This window comes from Artibeus jamaicensis, unplaced genomic scaffold (genome assembly GCF_021234435.1).
Source record: "Artibeus jamaicensis isolate MK-2021 breed Jamaican fruit bat unplaced genomic scaffold, CSHL_Jam_final contig_851, whole genome shotgun sequence".
Lineage (NCBI taxonomy): Eukaryota > Metazoa > Chordata > Mammalia > Chiroptera > Phyllostomidae > Artibeus > Artibeus jamaicensis.
Window position 1 is genome coordinate 13,580,218 of NW_026521986.1, and position 16,069 is coordinate 13,596,286.

General features: G+C 55.1%; 1 protein-coding gene and 1 non-coding gene across 3 annotated transcripts in view; both read right to left on the reverse strand.

Moving 5' to 3' along the window:
* LTBP2 (latent transforming growth factor beta binding protein 2) overlaps positions 1–16,069 on the reverse strand; it is an 88,029-nt gene that overhangs the window by 52,774 nt on the left and 19,186 nt on the right. For both annotated transcript variants that reach the window (XM_053673272.1, XM_037128195.2), the window contains exon 3: positions 15,015–15,255. In XM_053673272.1, the coding sequence (XP_053529247.1) occupies positions 15,015–15,255 (241 nt within the window). The remainder of the gene's footprint in view (positions 1–15,014; positions 15,256–16,069) is intronic.
* LOC119036613 (small nucleolar RNA U13) lies at positions 10,321–10,424 on the reverse strand. Its single transcript, XR_005080039.2, has one exon. It is a non-coding gene; the product is annotated as a small nucleolar RNA U13 (small nucleolar RNA).

Sequence of the window (16,069 nt, forward strand, 5' to 3'; positions counted from 1 at the left end):
GAACAGCAGGAAGTGGGTGGAGGGGAGTAAGCCAGTGCTACAATGTAATGAATGCTTTCTCTGTGCCAGCTGCTGTGCCGCTAATGCATGCAGCATGCATGCATTGTCTCAGGTGGGCCTCCCTGTAACCTTGAGAGCCGCTCATTATTCCCATGTTATAGTCAAGAAAGCGGAGCGGGGAGGTTCTATGCCTCGGTGAAGGTTGCACAACCCCTAGGCACAAAAGTGAGGTGATCGAACCAGGTAAGTTCATCCTAAAGCCAACCCAATATTTGTCATTTCTTTATCACTGTTTTACAGATGAGGACATTGAGGCTTTGAGGGGTTAAGAAGAATGAGCCTGGTCCATCGGGCGGAGGGCCTGAAATATGGGGGAGGGGCCTGGGCTGTATTCAATGGGTAAGGGGGAGTCCCTGGAGATTTTGGGGTAGCTTGCCCTCTTTCACTCACTCAAGAAGCACTTCCTCAGTGCCTACTACATGTCAGGTCCAAAGATGGCAAAGGCCCTCTTATCCCCTCTGTTCCAATGGAGGCTTGGCAAAGGGACCAGCACCCCAGCAGAGGTGGAGGGGCACAGTGGGAGCCATATATTAGCCTCACGATATTCATGGTCTTCGAGGAGGTCTGGGGCATGATGGGATGGGCCTTCATAAATGATCATTACTCTGGGGAAAGATTACCTGGTGGTGCATGAGCCAGATTAGGGAGGGCTGGAGGCTGTGGTTGAAGCTTCAAGAACCAAGGGTGGGACCCAGGAGAAGGCATGGCCTCAAAGGCTATTTGAGACACAGAGACTTTCCACCTGTGGCCTAGACGAATGGGCAGAGGGGACTCCAGAAGCCAAGATCCCAACATAAGAGAGCAGAGAAATGGCTCAATTAGGGACATGATGGGGGGTGAGTGCCTCAAGATGGATCTGCAGACGGAAATACCCAGGAGGAGGCCCTCAAGTATAGAGGGGTGGTTACAGAGTCGGGGGGGGTGATATCACCCAGGGAAAGTGTGCAGAACAAACCACACAGCAGAGTTCCTTCCACTGCTGGACCGAGGCATAAACCCTGCTAACACTTCCCCATTTCAAGGGAGAAATGTGTTAACGCACAGGCTGGTCTCAGCTTTGAGCTGTGCTCCATCAGTTCGTCTCTCACCTTTGGCACTTGCTACCACTTGTCTGCTAGCACATGATAAAACAAATGAACAAGCTGTAAACGAATTATTAATGGAAAAACGTGGCAACGGCCCACCGCACTTCACTCGACAGCTTATTCTACTCGTGTGCCTGTGTTAGATCGACATACAGACGATCGTCATAGTTTCTGCTAATAAAACTGTCCCCAGCTCTAATCATGGAATTAATTACATTGATAGTTTATGTATTTCTTATGACTTCCAGGTGCTCTGACAGCTAAACACTGAGGAATATAGGAGCAGAGAGAGTAAAGAAGGGTGGAGGGCATCTGGGGAGCACCCACACTTCCGAGGCAGAGGAAGAGCCTGTGAGGGGGCCTGAGAGGGTGCAGGCAGAGAGGCAGGAGGGGACCGGGAACAGCACCGAGACAGGAGGGCAGTCCCAGAACTTCGCCTCCTCTTCCGGCTGCAGGGGCAGAGGCCGCTCCTTCTTTGACTGTAGGTGAGCACTCCCTGGTGCCGCCCAGGGCGCCTCACTGCCCCTGAGAATCTGGGCGCTGGCAAGGCAGGGGGCGCCCTCACAGAGGCCTGCTCATTCTTTCCTCCTGGCTGACACCACAGGCCCTGCGCCCTGACCGCACCCAGGCTCGGTGCAATGGCCCTTGTGCCGAACCCCCAGGTACGGGGGGGCGGGGAGATGCTGCCATACTCCTGCCCAAGACCCTGCTGCACACCTGCCCTGCCCCAGCCGGGAACAAGTGGGCACCCAGGCCTGGCGGATGAAGGGGAGGGGACACTGTGGCTTTGGCACAGAGCCAGGAGCCCACTGATTCTGGGCGATGCAGAGCTTGAGGGCTGAGCAGGTGACACTCAGGCTGGCTGAGGCAGCAGCCATCACTCTCCAGCCTCTGGCTGTCAGAGCTACCAGCTTGGTGGGTTCCCAGGTGTCACTGAGGAGCAGGGAGAACGTGAACCCTGCCCTACTCATCCTGGACGATGACAATGAATATTTACTGAGCACTAATTCTGTACCATGTATCATACATTAGGTTCTCTGCAGGTCGTCTAACCTTCACAACTGCTTCAGGGGCTAGGTCCTGTCATTAAGCCCATTTTCCATAAAAGCAAACTGAGGCACAGAGAGGTTGAGGAACTCGTCCAAGTTCATTCACCTAGAATCGTGCCATCCAGCAGAGCTTCCTGATGAGGAAATGCTTTCCAATATGCTAATTACTAGTTGCTTGTGGCTTTTGAGCACTTGGAAGTGTAGCTCAAATGCTCAAAAGAGCAACTGAGCACTTGAAGAGCAACTGAGTTTTACATTAAATTAAATTAAAGCAGCGCCCTGGACAGCACAGCATAGAAAATGGAGGAGTTGGGACTTGAATCCTGGAAGTCTACCTCGGCCGTGACTGTAGGGTAAAAAGGCTCCCCTAGTTCCCCTCATGGCATTCTCTGTCCCTAGAAGGGACATACTCATACCCCAGGCACTTAGGCCTCCTGCCTTTCCTGCTCTGAGGGAATCGGCACCCTCCCAACTTTGCTGCCCTGCCCCCAAACTGCACTTTCTGTCATCAGACGTCGTTGGCAGGGCTGTGGCAGAAAGGAGGCAAGATTTCCTGAGGACGGACCCACGACTGTGTCCCCGGCAGCAGGTTTCAGCCCCGTTGAGGAAAGACTTTTAAAGAGCCAGAGTCTCCCCGAGACATGGTGGCTCCTGGAGAGGCAGCAGCCCCCGGCATCTGGAAGTGTGTGCACCTGTGTCCCTGCAAGTCAGAGAGTACGCCATAGACAATCCTGCGGGGGGCAGGCTCTAGACTGACGGCTTCTGAGAGACCAACGTGGATGCAGGCAGTGCCCATAGGAAGCCAAGCCCTGCCTGGGGTCGGACACACTGACGGGGCATCTGAAACACCAGCACGCTCACTCCCCAGGGCCCTTCTGAGAGGGCCCGGAGCCAGCCTCCCCCAGTGTCTCAAGACCTCTCCTGCTGCTGACACTGCTGTGTCCACTTGCCCAACCCCCTCGGCCTCACTGGTCAGCCTGAGGCCCCCACCCTGACCGTCCTGCCGCCTGTGAGTCACGTCCCCCTGCTCTGAGTTCTAGTTCTTTCTGTGGCCACACCACGCACGGGCTGAGGAGTCTACCCCTGCACACAGATCCCAGGGGATGCGCCCAGCAGGCTGAAGGTGGGAAGGGGGCAGAACTGGGGGAGTGTCTCCTACACAGATGACCCCCCGCTCTGCTCAGAAGGGAACACGCATCCCTGCTCCCTGGCAGGTAGGTAAGAGGCAGAGGTGGGTAGGAGTGCAGAGCTCTGGTCTGGCACCTGGTCCCCACCTCTGGGAAGTCCTGGAGCAAGTGCTGCCTCAGTTTCCCAAGGGGCCAGGGCCCCTCTGAGCCTCATCATTGGATGAGCTACGAAGAAGCACATGAAAAAAAAAAGTGGTGGAAGAGGTGAAGCCATCGAACAGGAATGGAAACACAAGTCAGGGCCTATGAGCACCCGGCGTGTATTCCAGGAGATTAGAGGAGGAGGAAGGGGAGAACTTTAGGCTGAGAGGGTAGAGTTAAGGCCACGTCCCAAAGCCAGGGAGAGAGCTTGGTATGTGGGCGTCTCGCCACCACCAGATTGGCATGAGATGACCACCTCCTGAGCCCTTGAGTTCCTGGCTCATGGCCTTTGGGACCACTCTACCCTCCACAATATTCACCGCACCCCACCCACACATACACAGGGTGGAACAGGCCTGCATTATTGCACAGAAAACCCAGGCCTATGACTTCAGATGAGCTTACCCTACTCCTGGACTTGCCTGGACAGGCCTGCTGTAGACAAAGGCAGCAGGGGGCCTGGGTCAATGACACACTCCTCAGGGGTCAGCCAAAGTCCTAGAGGCCTGCAGCCAGTGTATTCTCACAGGAGCTGAAACTCTGCTCCAGGACCATTAACAAGAGATTCCTATGAGAACCAGGACCCAGCCTGAGAAGGCTTCACTCGGTGATGCAGCAGCCCAAAGCTACCAGCTGATTATACGCCAGACATCAGCTATGGGCATTTTAGTTTTTATTTTTGTTGAGCCCTTTACACTGATGCCTCAGTTGATAAATGCAACAACTCTGCTATAGGAACAGTCACCCCCATTTTTCGAAAGAGAAAACGAAAGCACAGAGAGGCCGTTGACCTGCCTGGGTCCCCACCCACCAGCAGGGAGGAGCTACGTGTGTCTCGAGGCCTGAGCTCCATCTGCCTTTGGCAGGTGACATTCCCCAGCCCAGTGTTCATTCACCCTTGACCATGACAGGAAACCTTGCCAGGGCCAGCAACACGTTCAAGGGGTCTGGGTAAACTCACAGTGTCTCCACTGTTGCTACTTTTCTATTGGAAACAAAAGGCTCAGATAACCTAGATTCTAGGGGCCAATAAGAGTGGGTGCCATTCCTAGAACACCCAAAAGGTTTCATACGTATTTCCATGCATAGCTATTAGTAATCCTTCTGACAGTTCTACAAGGTAGTGACGTCACCCCCATCTTACAGAGGAGATAACTGAGGCTCAGGAGGTTAATGCACGTGCTCCAGGCGGCACAGCTGTGAAGTGTTAGAGCTGGGATTCATACCCGGAGGTGACTAACTATAAGACACAATGATTTCACAATGCCTTCCTCACACACTACAGCCCGCTGTAGCGGCTCTGACCTTGACCCAAGGACTTCAAAGAAAAAAAGTCTTCTTTGTTTGTTTGTTTCCCAAGAGTGTGGCTTGGCAGGGGTTTCAAGAAGACACCCCTTCTTCTTCCCAGCACCAGAGTCCCTCCCAGGCCTCTCATGGAACCCCTCACCTCCACTGGGTGTACCTGTGGGTGGACGTGGTAGGAGCAGGAGGGGCTGAGACTGGGGGGGAAGTGCAGCGTCAGTGTGACCGACTGGACGCAGAGAAGTGGCAGCCCCAGAGGTTTGGATTTGCAGTCTTCATTTTGCAAGGAATGGGGATTTTTCTTTTCAAAAGGCACTGGGCTTCCTTGAATTTTAGACCTTTCACAAATATTTTTTTAGGAGAAGAAGAGGAACAAAAAAAACCCCACAAAATGCCTGTTGCAGCTACTCACTTCCACCATGAATCACGGACACAAAACCACAGCTATGTGGCTAACAAAGGAACTATGTGTTTTCACATTTTGTTATTGGAAATCATTTAGCAATCTTTACTATGTCATCTGCAGACAGACAGACAGACAGACAAGCACACACACCCCTCTGGGTCCTAAGCAGCCACTCTTACAACCCCAGTCATCAGATGACTTTGTATTTAACCCATTTTCCTTTTTAATTCTTTTCTGGGAAAAGGAAAAATTTTCTGGGAAAATTATCCTGCAAGACTTAAGTCTTCCTCCTCAGCCCCACCCAGAGGCGGGAATGTGCTCACAGGTGAGCTGGTGATGGGGGAGGACAGGGAGGACCGCCGACACATCGTCTCAGTTCCACAAGTGGGAACAAACGCACGCTCCAGAGTCCCCTTCTTACTCCTGTTGTCGTGATACAATCCTCCCTCCATATTCGTGGGGGACTGGCTGCTGGACCTGCCCCTCCTCGCACATACCGGAAGCCACTTTGCATATAACCTATGCATGTTCTCTCACATACTTTAAATTGTCTCTCTATTCCTTATAATACCTGATACAATGTACATGCTATGGGAATGGTTGTTTGGCTGTATTGTTTAGGGAATGGTGACAAGAACCAAAGTCTGTACATGTTCCATACAGACTCGTAAGCCTAACTATACGGTACATGTCAGTGACAACTTAGCTCATTTTCTCTGAATATTTTCCACCTGCAGTTCCCTGAACGTGCGGTGTGGAACCTGCAGATATGGGTGCGGGGGGTGGGGGTTCTGGCTGCACTGCTTTGATGCCCTTGACTTTGGTAAAGGGATATTCACCTGGGGAGCTGACACTGCCTTTTTCTGACAGCAGCAAATTAGTTTAAGTGGTGGCGGATTTAAACATCACGTACCTGGAAAAACTACTGGACCCATAAATCCAAAACTTTCTCTACGTTGTGGACAAGAGGTGAAACCTGATACACACTCAAAAACCTTGAGCTCAAAAGGAAAGTTCTCAGGACCTGAAAAATCCGCATTATGATTTTTGAGGCCTGAGCTCTCAGCACGGCTTTCCACCCACACCCCACGCCTCTCCCTCTCTCCCCGCCTCTCCAGGCACACACCCCTCCAACCCCCGGGGTGGCATTTACCGAGCAGCCACGGTCTGCAGGAAGCAACCGGATGGGACGGACGTTCCCTGGGGCATCTGAGAAAGAGTATTAACTATCTTTCCATTTCCTTCTTGCTTCATCTCTCCCTAACTCTTTCCTTTCAAACAAAAATCCTGGAGGATTAGGTCAGTTAAATGCTGTAAGCGTAGCCACACGCTTGAAATGTTTGTTGTTTCTGTTTTTTTAAGCTGCATGCTGGAAACTGCAGATGTTAACCTGTTCATGACCGAACCCGCTCCCTTCACTCCTCACGCATGTGGCCCCGGAGAATGCTGCTCCAGCCTCTGGCCAGGTTTCAGTAGTTCCTAGAGAAAGAGGCTGGATGGCAGGCCAGCCCCAGTCTTCTGCAGCTCCGACACCAGGCCTGCTGGTCTCTGCTGGCCTGAGCCCACCTGCTGCAGGGGCTCATCAGCAAATGGCTGCAAGCACGGACTCTTGGGCAGAGGTGGGAGGGAACCACCCTGCCTCGGATTCCTCATTGCGCAGCGGGTGGCAAGAGGAGTACCCTCCTCATAGGGTCACTGGGGACTGGTCCATGTGCTGGAGATCTTCCATCTGCTCGGCCCACGTGGGACCCAGCCAGAAGCAGAGACATTGACCCTCCCAGGTCTCTCTTGACCTGTCACTGTGGGTGGGCAGTGGCTGTGTTCTTCTGCCAGAGGCCACAGGCCTGTTCTGGCCTCTCCTATGGCTGCTTGGGGGTCCAGTGAGCCCAGGTTCCTATTCCCTTAGACCTGGAGGGTTCTGTAAGGGCGTCCCTACACAGCCCCCACCGGGGCGCCACATCCCTTGTTGTTTCCCCTAACCCCACCTGTGTCCTTGCAGGCAGACCTTTACCCAACTGTCCCCGCTGAGCGTGCCATCTAGTTCCTGCAGAACTCTGACCGATGCCCACAAGGAAGAGTGTCAGCTATCGGGTGTTGAGCACTTAGCTACATGGCTTAGCACTTTACCCACTTTCTAACTTATTCTGACTGCAACCCTCTATTTTACTTTATGCTGGCCAGTGCTAGCCTCATTGATTCATAATGAGACTCAGGGAAGCAAAGAAACTCATATAGGATCAAACTGCTAGCGAGCGACAGAATCGGGTGAGGAGGCTGAGCATGACTACACCCTTCACCACCGAGCCTCGCCGTCCCCAGTGTTAGAGCAGGTGGTGCCTGTGCAGTGCTGTGCGCAGCGGGCCAGCTGACACAACGATGCTCACAGCCCCGGCCGGTAGCTTGGTTGGTTGGAGCATCATCCTGAGATGCCAAGGTTGCAGGTTCGATCTCTGGTCAGAGCACATACAAGAAGCAACCAATGAATGCATAAATGAGTGGAACAACAAACTGATGTTTCTCTCTCTCCCTATCTCTAAAATCCAATCAATCAATGAAATTTAAAAAATAATGCTCATACATGGTAGGTTAAAATAACAACCCTATCACACTAAAAAACCACACATCCCTAAATTCCACTGAGACATAACCAGAACCCAGCTCTCTGGTTAAAACCTCATTATGACACCACACTCAGGTTAGCCGAACCACCACCCTGTTGTGAATGGAATGTTACCTCTACCATAACCTTAGTCCCACCCGGTCCCGACCCAAATGCCCACCACTGCAGCTGCAATTCCAGGTGCCTCACTAGGATGAGGCCGGGTCAGCACTGTGGTGAGCACTGGGACCCTCCCTGCCGCCCTGGTCCCGGGTGCCTGGCCCCACTCCAGAGGCAGGTGGAGCCCTGCACACCACTCCATTTATGTGCCCTACTTAGACTTAACATGACTGGCCAAGAGCCATTTGGTGCATCCTCCATGACCTGCACGGCACTGAGCGGGCACTTTGGCGTGGGGAAGGAGAGGAGAGGACAGAGGAGGGCAGAGCATCTAGTATGGTGCTCAAAGCACAGAGCAGGGCACAGTGAACCCTGTGGGTGGTGATGATGAAGAAGGGGAATTAGAACAGGAAGAGGCTTGCAGTTTCTCCATCACTGTGCTGCAGCGGTAGGCAGGTGGGGGGCCAACGGCTCACACCTCAGAGATTGTAGAGGGCTGGGGCCAGGGCTGGGCCAGGAGGAAGTCCCTCTCTGGCACCTGATCTAGCAAAGGATAATCCTCAGCTCTGCGAAAATGCCGGAAAGGGGAGTCGCGCAGTCTTCATCAGAGATCTGCGGGCTGCCTCAGGCCATCAAGGCCAGGTGGCCACCTGCATACCTAAGTAGGGTGAGGGAGAAGGTAAGAGGAAGTGCATAGGAAGGAGACACCGTTTCTCTGGAATCTGCCCACTTGCTCTGTATGGGGAGCGAGAGAGGTGTTAGAGGGCCCCAGCTCCCCTTCTCCCCTGAGCTCGGCATCTTCACCAACCTGGAGGCGAGCAGAACAGGGCGGAAGGAAAGGGCTCGCAGGCTCTGTTGCACAGAGAGGCACGCGGCCCCCACCTTCCTCATGACCTCTGCCAGCACCCCTAGGCCTCAAGTCAAAACATGGCCAGATTGGGTGCCCAGCTGCATCTGCCCACAGCCTGTGTCTTTGGTCATTCACTCAGGTCCCCTAAGGCCAGCTACGGTCCTGCCCAGGCCCTGAGCCCCACAGCTCTAGCGTATTTGGGGGGTTGCAGAGGCGCACATGAACACTACGAGGTCCCAAAGGCCCACCTCCCTTTTGGAGAAACGTAGAAGGGGCCTCCGAAGCTAAACCCAGCTGGAGAGGCCGGCCTTGAAGCAACATACTTTGTGGGGAAAATGGAGCCACTTCCCTCTGGGAAGAAGCCAGGGCCAGGGTCACCACACACAGGCCACACACAACACGGTTCCTGGGGCGACTGTCGTAGAGTCAGCAAAGGGACAGTCCTCTCCTGGCGTCACGCCCAGTGACTGGAAGGTCCTGCATAGAACAGCCTGCCTCCCTCCTCTCCCTGGCAGGAACTGAGTGCTTCGGACCTGCCCGCTGGTTACTCCCAGCAGTCTCTGCCGGGCAGGGATGGGCACAGCTGGCAGGGACTGAGTGCCAAGGGACCCTGCACAAACCCCAATGTGGCCCACCTACATTCCAGAACACTCTGCAAGCAGCGGGGAGGGGGCCGTGGGCAGCGAAGGCAGTTTACGGCCAAAACACACGTCTTTTCTACTCTTTCAAAAGGCAGCAGCAGGGCTTCTGTGACTTCAGATTTGGGACAACAAAGCCCTTTCCGTTTGTTCTGGCTGCAGGCCCATGAGGGAGTATCTCCCTCCCTCTGACCACTCTCCTCGGAGCTTTCCGGGTTCCAAACCCACAGCCCCAGGGGAGGGTTCATGGGACTCCTCTAAGGGCCACAAGACAGAAGAAGCTGGGAGGAGACGCCTTCACAGCTGCGACAGCCCCGCACCAAACTCCCCGCACCAGCTCCCCCGAACCCCTAAGGGTCTGCTAAGCCCTGCTCTGACTGCCTGCAGTCACCCTTAGGAGAGGATTATGGCCCTCGGCCTGCCCTCGCTCCAGACACGCGCGGCCAAGGAGCACAGGCCGGGCAGGTAGCCACCTGTTGGGAGCACTGGGAGAGCCCCTTCCTGCTCAACTACACGCTAGGGGAGGGGCGGAGTGCGAGCTCGGAAGGGAATGGCCCGAGGCCACAGTCTTTGCTCCGGGCAGCAATAGGGGACAGACACGTGGTGGCAGGATGTTCACTCGGAAGCTGTTTATTGATGCTTCCTGTCTGTTAGGAGCTGTCCTGGGAGCCAGGGATACGTCTGAATGAAACAAAGACCCCTGCGCTTGAGGAGCTCACACTGCATTTGGGGAAAAACAGACGATAAACAATAAACATAATGATAAATGATATGTCATGTCAGAAAGTGGAAAATAAAAAGTACTGTGGAAACAAAAAGTGAGCCAAAGGAGGGGACCCTCAAGTTGGAGGTTTACACTCTGTCTATTCTTTTGCCAAGTTCACGTCAGATGGGTAATGTGACGATGTTGTGTCTAGGTTTGTGGGAGGCACACATCACTCGGGAATGTGAACACCCAGTCATCACACTTATGAACTACCAAAGGATGGCAATATGATATTAAATAACAGGAAAACGGGAGACATCTCCCTCCGGGAAGGAGCCAGGTCTGCCCCGGTGTCTCCCAGTGGGAACAGGCTGCAGTGAGCAGGCAGGGCTGGCCACTACGATCTACGTTCCCTGCGGCGATGCCTTTGAACGTGCTACATTAAATGGCCAGGGGAGAGCAAGAGTACAGATGGAACTCAGGTTGCTAATCAGCTGCCATTAAGACGGGGAGAGTGTCCTGGGTTCTCCCAGTGGGCCCCGTGTGACCACAGGGGCCCTTAGAAGTGGGGAAAGCAAAAGAGTGAGTGGAAGAGATTCAGCCAAAGAGGGAAGCAGAGGGGGTTCGAAAGGTGAAGAGTGCGCCTGCCGTTGCCAGCTCTGAAGACAGGAGGGTGGCCAAAGACAAGGAGTGTGGGCAGCTTCTGGGCACCACCACAGAGAAGCGGGACCTCAGTCCCACAACTGCACGGAGCTGGGTTCCGTCAACAGCCTGAACGAGCAAGGAAACAGGTTCTCGCCTGGAGCCTCCAGGAGCTCAGCCCTGTGACCCCTCAACTTTAGCCTGGTCAGACCCACATAAGAGGTGTGACCTACAAAACTGGGGGATAATAGTTTGCATTGTTTTAAGCTGCTAAATTTGTGGCAATTTGTTATCCCAGCCATAGGAAACTAATAGAGGAGATATAAAGAGATGGGGTGTGCAGAGAAGAGCTGCTTCTGGAGGTGCAGCCCACGGAGAGCCACCGCCACAGGGTCCACAGCTTCCAGATACCTCCCCACCATCCCTCCCCACTTGTCGTGCTCAGCATGGCCTTCTAGGCCCCTATTTCCCAAGTACTGAGCAAGTATGCTTAGGTGACCCCAGGGGCCAACCTCTAAGTCCGCAGGTCAGGCCCACGAGCACCCAGTGGAAGCCCTCCCACTCTGACCAATGTCGTGACACCTGCCCTTGACACCATCTGCCATAAGGCCAATGAGATGGATCCTGGTGGAACAACCAAGCTGAACGAAGCCACCACTGGTGATTCCGATGCTGTGTCTGCCAGTCACACCTTCCCTGAGGCTGGGCCTGGGCTCTGACTTCCCCCCAGAGCAGATCTGCGTACACAAACACACATGCGCGCACATACGCACACACAACCATGTGCACGCACCCTGGTCTGCTCTTTGCCACAGTCTTCTGTGCACTCTTGTCCCCAAGGCAAAGAGAACCAGCCTGCTGACGTCTAACAGGTACTGAGCGCCAGCTCCAACCAGGCACCTACTCATATGACTTCATTTAATCCTCTGCAATCCAAGCAGGTAGAGACTTCTGACTCAGAGAGGTCAGGATGCTCGCCTAATGTCACACAGCTGGGGAGTAATAAATCTAGGACTGGAACCCAGGACTGTCCAAATGCCCAGGTGAGGACCCTCACAACTCACGGTGTGGTCCAAGGACCAGCAGCACCAGCATCACCTGAGACCTGACATTCACCCCCCCCTCCCCAGAGCTGCCGAATTGGAGGCTGCATGTTAAGTTCCCAGCTGGTTCACTTCCCACTGCAGTGCTGAGAAGCACCGTGTAAAGCACTGGTTTCCAAGGCCTGCCAGTTTCGGGTGGCTGTCACCACCTCCTTCCCCAGTCTCTCAAGGCCCTTCCCTGGCTGCTTGGCCCTTGCCCCTCAGGTGGACAGGCCCTCTGCCCAGCCTTGGGGCACAAGCCTCAACCTGGGGCCCAGAAGGAGCACTCAGCCCTGCCCACGGCTGGGCAACATCACTCCTCATCTCTCAGTAGAGCATCCTGCCTGCTGCCTGAGACCCTCCCAGCCCCTCCCTCTCATCTGCCTTCTGGGGCACAGGTCTTTCAGCCTCCGTGTAATCCTCTCCTAAAGGAGGCCTCTGGCCATCACCAATCCCTGCAGTGTCTCACCCTCTTGGACATTTTGTACCCCTCTCTTGCTCCTAGAATGCCCCCGAGTCATGCCACTCCCTGTAGCTGGACACGAAGGGCTTGTCCAAGTTGCCATCAGGACAGAGGCAAGCGGCTGCTTGGGAAACCTGGCCAAGCTCACAGGAAATGCCTGACACCACCAGGCAAGCAGGGTTTGGTCTCCCAAAGCAAAACAGCTGGGCCCACAGCGGGCCACTTGGACTTTCCCAGACTTCATGGCACTGAGGTCCCAGGGCAGAGAGAGGACTGGGCTGGCCTGGAGACTGCCGCTCATTAAAAACATCACAGTAGCCCCCGGCCAGGGAGCCTGTGAGGCTCAGAGGGCAGCCCTGCTGTGGGTCTGCAGACCTTCCCGCGGGCCTTCACCTTCCAGCACCTCATGCTCATTTGAAACTGGGCTGAGAGATCAAAGGCTCCCTCCCCTAGCTTGTCCTCCTTTCTTCCCAGCACTTCCTCTCCCCAGCATCAAGTCTCATTCATTTATTCATCCAGCTGCTATTGACTGAGTACCTGCAGCGTTAGGTACCAGGGCCACAGTCACTGACGGAGAGGGGGCCATAGTCCCTGCTCTCAGGAGCTCCTAGTCTGGTGAGCAAATAAACAGACCACCCCCAGGCAGAGTGAAAAGTACTACCCAGGAAGGCAGGAAGCCTCACCTCCTCCTGCACCCTCAGCAGCACAGGGGCTATGCTCTCGGTTCCGGGCCTGGGGTGAGGGTTCAAATGCCGGCTCTTCGGTTACGACCAAGTGACAGAGTGCAAAAGCAGACTGAGCGCTGAGATGGAGCCCCTGCCTTTCAGGACACAGACCAGAGGGGAAGTGCCCCAAGTGTGTGCCGCAGGAAGTCAGGTGGCCAGGCAGAAGTGATTGGGGAGTGGAGGTTTGGAGGAAGCAGGAATGGGCCTTGAAGAATGTGGGGAGCAGGCAGGATGGGCTGGCTAGATGGGTGATGTCAGACAGCTCTGACTCAGTGGAGGGAGGGCAGAATGACCTGCCAAGCAAACACTCTCCAATGCTCACAGGAGATCAGTGCGTTATAAATGAATGAATCATGCAAGCCAAAAGACGGCTTGCAGGGGGAAAGCCCCGCTGGATGGGCTGCTCCCACCCTGTCCCTGGCGGGCCCTGGAGCTGGCCCCACTGGGGCTCCTCCAGACGCCTTCCCACCAGCTGGGACCCACAGCTGAGACTAATCGGAACAAGGCTCAGGCCCTGCCCACCTGTCCCATGCGTGGTCCACCTAGTCCCTCAGCTCTGCCCCTCCCTCTCTCTGTACCAGCATCCCCAGACCTTGGCCCAAGGGTTTGGCTCTTCTAGCTTTGACCTTGGAGCTTCCTGGGCTTCAGCCTGAGTTCATCTGCTTCTGGCTGCCTTTGAAAACCACCTGCTTGGGTGGCCAGGCCCTGAAACTGCGTCTAACCAAGACCCTGGTTGGCCTGCACCCTCTTCAGACTGGCTGGAACGTCTCAGGCTCCTTTCTTTTCCCTTCTGAGCTTTTTGGGGGGGGGGCGGCGCGACCTCCCAGTCAGCCTTCTCTCCCTGGTTCTCCCAGCCTCCGAAAGGGCAAATGCTTTTTTTTCCCCTTAGTTCAGCAAGACAAGGTGGCAACATTTCACAAAGAACTTCCGAAGTAGAAAGCGAATGGAAAAACTAACCTGAAAAACCAAAAGGAAACACAGCTCTCTAGAAATGGACCAGTTTACAAAGTTCAGGTTTCCTGTCCGGAGCTAGAGAAAGTCTAGCCAGTTTGGCTGACAAGCAGGCCAGGGAATCCTGCCCGTGAACATTCCCTTCGCCCCTTTTTCTTCTCCTCCCTTCCCCTACGTGCTCCTCCTCTTCCCCTCCCAGGAGAGAGGTTAGTGCTGGGCGGTGAGTGACTTGAGGGGGGTTTCCTGGCCGAGGAGGGCTGCCTGCACGCATCGCAGAGACCACGGGTGGAGAAGCAGAGACGTTTATAAAGGGTTCACCGTGTGCCGGGCACTGTTTTTGAGCACTTGCCTTGTGTTAATAACCCAATCCTTACAACAACTCCCCGGTCATTGTTATCCTCCTTGTCCCCACCCCACCGATAAGGAATCAGAGAGATAAGGTGCCCAGGGTTACCCACCTAGGCATTGGCAATGCCAAGATTGCAAACAGGAGAGCCTGGTCCTGGCCCTGGCCAGGTGGCTCATTGGGTTGGAGTGTCATCCTGTATACCAAAATATCACGGGTTGGGTCCTGGTCAGGGCGCATACCTAGGTGGTGGGTTTGATCCCCTGTCAGGGTGCCTATGGAAGGCAACTGATCAAAGTTTCTCTCTCACATCGATGTTTCTCTCTCTTTCTCCCTCCATCCCTCCCTTCCACTCTCCCTAAAATCAGTAAATGGGTACTTGGGTGAAGATTAAAAAAGAGAGAGACAGCCTTGTCCCAGGGACATGCCCCCTAGCCTTCTCCTGCCCCCCTCTCCCCCGTCCACCCCACCTGGCAGAGCCTAGGCCATCCGCACCCCTGGTCCCCTGCCCTCCTCTCTGCACCTCCTGTGGGGGCAGGGAGAGGGGGGAACAGTGGGGGGGAGGGGAGGAAGGACAACTCTGGCCGCCTTCTCCAAGGTCTTCCCCAAATGGTGCTAGGAATAAGCCCCAGGCCCGACGTCCCCCTGAGGAGGGGACTTACCTGGCTGGTGGCAGCTGTGGCGTCAGTGGCGTGGCTGCTGTGCTTTCTCGAGCGGGGCTGCTCCTGCGCAAGTTGGGTGAACCCTCGGCTGAGCGTCGGGGGGCTGGCCTGGAGTTCTGGGGGTCAAATTCCTCCTCCGGGATGACCTCCTCGCAGCGGGCTCCTCGGAAGCCCGAACGGCACACGCAGAGCTGGGGCCGGCTGCAGGAGCCCCTGTTCTGGCATGGCGGCTGGCACACGGCTGGAGAGACAGGGGGAGGCGTGAGGGCAGGGGCCAAGGGCCGCACCCACCTGTCAGAAGGGCCCCTGCCTCGTGCTGCTTGGCCTCCTCCACTCAAGCAGGAAACCAACTACTGGCTCTGAAGGCTCCCTGGCCCCATTTCTCTTTCGCCTCCACCCACAGGCCTCAGGGCGAGGCTTGCCTCTTATCTTTGGACACCGGAGGCTGAATGGCCAGGGGTGTGGAGCCACTCACCCCGCCACCTCCAGCAGAGCCTCCTGATACTGCGCCAGTCACTTAGGAGTCCGCTTCATGTGGTCCGTCTCTGTGCCAGACTGGAAGCCCCGTGAGGGCAGAGTGCAGACATTTTATTTTGTTCACTCCTGGAGCTCCAGAACTTGGAATAGAGACTGCCACAGAGTATAAGTTCTCAATAAGTACTGAATGAATGAATGAATGATAAATGAGTCTTGTTAGTGGGAAGGAGCTCAACACTGGCCTCAAATCAGGGGTTTGAGTTATTGGGGGTTTTTTCTGTCTCCCGGAGTCATGTGATCTTGACCTCATGGAGCCTCAGTTTCCTCATGAGTCATGTGAGCTGGGCTGCGAAGGCTGGGCGATCCTGGGGGTCTCTCGAAGGCATCTTCAGCATGACAGTCTGTCCTCTTCCTCCTCTTTTGAGAGCACCTGCTCACTCAGAAGCTCCCACCCGCCTTCCCAAGCAGTGGAACTCTTGACTGGAAGCTGGGAGGATCCTGGCTCTGGGGCTCAGGTCCAGCTTGGGGGTAAAGGGGGCCTGAACAGGACCTCTTCCTCCGAGCCGGCAGTGTGCCGC